The sequence below is a fragment of the Canis lupus genome, chromosome 9 (genome assembly GCF_048164855.1).
Source record: "Canis lupus baileyi chromosome 9, mCanLup2.hap1, whole genome shotgun sequence".
Lineage (NCBI taxonomy): Eukaryota > Metazoa > Chordata > Mammalia > Carnivora > Canidae > Canis > Canis lupus.
Window position 1 is genome coordinate 74,888,600 of NC_132846.1, and position 3,234 is coordinate 74,891,833.

The 3,234-nt window shown below is 40.8% G+C and overlaps 1 gene segment (V, D, J or C); it reads right to left on the reverse strand.

Moving 5' to 3' along the window:
* Window positions 1-398: 398 nt before the first annotated feature.
* Window positions 399-1,464, reverse strand: LOC140640588 (immunoglobulin heavy variable 3-74-like). The segment is given in 2 exon segments: window positions 399-1,129; window positions 1,231-1,464. Coding segments are annotated over 2 exon segments (453 nt in total).
* Between the last annotated feature and the right edge of the window lie 1,770 nt (window positions 1,465-3,234).

The following is a 3,234-nucleotide window of genomic DNA, read 5'->3' on the forward strand; positions in this document are numbered from 1 at the left end:
TCATTCTATGAGTTTATCATGGAAATCCATCCACTTGAGGACATGCCTGGTTAAAGGTGTTCAGATTATAAAGCAGGCTGGAATCTAAAACAATGTTTTTAAAGATACAACTGGAATTGAACAAACATTGAAGACCCTCGAGAATCCCTTATTGTAGAGATAAAAGAAATAATCCCTTGTCAGCCCAACATTAAAAATGCTATTACAGGAATGCTGTCCCAAATGCAGGAATATAGAGGATGAATGAAAGACTAGCATATTGGAGAATTAGAAGATAACATGGTGGAAAATAATGATAGAACAGTAGAGGGAAACAGAGTAAATGTCCGTAAATGTAGAAATAGGGAACTGAGTGACTTATGAAACAATGACATTCCTATGATAGGAGGCCCAGAAAATTAAGAGCAAGAAATGTTGGCAGATTTATTCAATGAAATAATTACTGAAAATCTCCCTAATCAGGAAGGACAGAGACCTCGACATCCTGGAGGCACAGATACTTTTCATATTTAGGGAGATAGTAAATAAGTGTAAGCAACTCTGTCTTCTGCACATATAAAGTAGCTGTTTTCCTAAAGAATCTAATTATATCAGAAACCAAATATTTAAGCACAAATTCCTGATCCGGAGACGCTCCCTGGGGGATGTTGCTCCTTAGAGCGGAAACCCAGATTTTACAGGAAACCTGCCCAGAACGTCCATCTGCACCTGCTCCTGGGCCTTCAAGACAGAAGTAGTGAGGAATGTGCACCCCCTGCTGGTCCCAATCGCCTTCTACAGGGAGGTTTGTGTCTGAGCTCACACTGAAGTCGCCTCACTGTGTCTCTCGCACAGTAATAAAGGGCTGTGTCCTCCACTGTCAGGCTGTTCATCTGCAGATACAGTGTGTTCTTGGCGTTGTCTCTGGAGATGGTGAATCGGCCCTTCACAGCGTCTGGGTAGTATGTGCTACTTCCATCTTTGTTAATATATCCGACCCACTGATTGCCCTTCCCTGGTGCCTGGCGGATCCAAAACATGTAGTAACTACTAAAGGTGAATCCAGAGGCCACACAGGAGAGTCTCAGGGACCCCCCAGGCTTCACCAGGTCTCCTCCAGACTCCACCAGCTGTACCTCACCCTGGACACCTGTAGACACAAGACATCCTGGTCAGGAAACTGTCCCACACCCTGTTTCTCTCACTCACCTCCACTCACATACTCAAGGTCTCTTGTTCTCCATTAATTACCTTTTAAAATAGTGACAAGGTAAATCCATCTGAGCACAGACTCCATGGTGAGTTGTCTGTGTCCTGTCCTGATCCTTGAATGGGGTCACCCGGGGATCCTGGTGCTGGGGCTGCTCTCCCAGCTGCAGGGTCAGACTGGGCTGGTTTAATCAGTGGAGGGAGGCTTCTTTGCATGTCCTTTGAATATATAATCAGCACCAGACCTAGATTTGATTCTTTACATATTATTAACAAGGATTGCTTACATCTGTGGGACAGTGTGTGTAATGTCTTGTGACATTATGAAATGTTCGAATCTATGAACCAAATTACATTTGCATTTCTCTATGATTTTAAAAATCTCTCATCAATGCAGGTACTTTTAGAGTACAGTATTTTACCTCCTTCAGGATATTTAGTTCTACATATTTTATTTTTAACACTGGTGTCAGTGTAATAATGTTTTATTAATTACCTTTTAAATAATTTATTGTTAGGGATGCCTGGGTGGTTCAGTGGTTGAGGTCTGCCTTCTGCTCAGGGCGTGATCTTGGAGTCCTGATATCAAGTCCCACATTGGTCTCCCAGCATGGACCCAGTTTATCTGTCTGCCTGTGTCTCTGTCTCTCTGTGTCTTTCATGAAAAAATAAAGAAAATGTTTAAAAATAAATGGATAATTTGTTGTTAATGAGTGGAAACCTATATTTATTTCATATGTTGATTTTGTATCCTATAGATTCCATGAAATTGTTCATTAATTCTAAGTGTTTGGTTTTGGAGCTTGTAGGGTTGACCCTGCAATAGATCATGTCATATGGATACAAATAATTTTTTCTATATTTATTGATTTAAATAACTTTTATTTTTTGTTTCCTTAATTTCCGGGATTGGATTTCCTGTTGGGCCAGTAATATTTTCTTTCTCTTCTTTCTGGTTATTTGTCTGGACTACTCACTCTTTAGACATATGACAGATCTAAGTGGAAATGCCTTTTGTTTTTCATGTGCATGAACTCCCCATAATACAACATGCAGGCAATGACCAAAGTGGGCAGTCCTTGTGCTTCTTACACAACAAGATGGGTTTGTGGAGATATAAGGCCAGCAACTGGGTTTGGGTCAGTGAGTTAGTGAGGAACTGATAAGGGTTGTTTGCACAGCCTTTTGGACCCTATGTTTTCTTATTCTGGTGCTGAGGTTGGCTCTGCCCTTCTGCTACAGGGAAGGGAATTTTCCCATAGGAGATTTATTTCCTGCCATCAGGGGGACATAGGAGGCTTGGCCCATATGTCCACTGGATGTTTTCCAAGTGACTTTAGTTCACAATAACCCAGGGGACCAGCTGACATATAGGGTGGCACAGTTTATTCTCCTTCATGATACTATGTTGAATACTCATGGTGGGAATGACCTCCTTGTGTGGATCCTGACTTGACAGGAAGGTTTCAGTTTTTCACTTTGAATGCAGTGTTGGTTCTGGGTTTTTCATAAAATGCGACTAATTCACGGAGGCAATCTCTTCTGCCTTGATTGTTAAGACTTTTTGAAGATAAAAGCATGTTACACATTGTCAAGCAGTTATAGGCATTATAAGAAAGAATCATATACATCCAATCCTTCACTCATTTATGATCTGGGTGTGTTGAAGCACCCTTGCATCCCAGGGATGATTTCCTCTAGGTCATCCTGTGCAATCTGTCCATGGGCTGTTGGATTCAGGATGTCAGGACTTTTGCATTTATGTGCATTTGAGACAATGTCCATGAGTCCCTTCCTATGAGGACCTTGGTGTGGGTTCACTGTCAGAGACATCCTGGCCTCCCTAAATCAATTTGGGCAGGTTACATTCTCATGATGTTTTGGAAGAGATTTAAAAGTTTTGGCCTTAATTCTTAAAATATTTGGTAAAATTCAAAGATAAAACCATCCAATTTTGGTCTTTATTTTTGGTTTGTTTTTAAATTTTTCGTTGTCTTTCATGAAGCAGAAATGTTTAGATAATGATTTCAGTCCTTGTATTTGTTC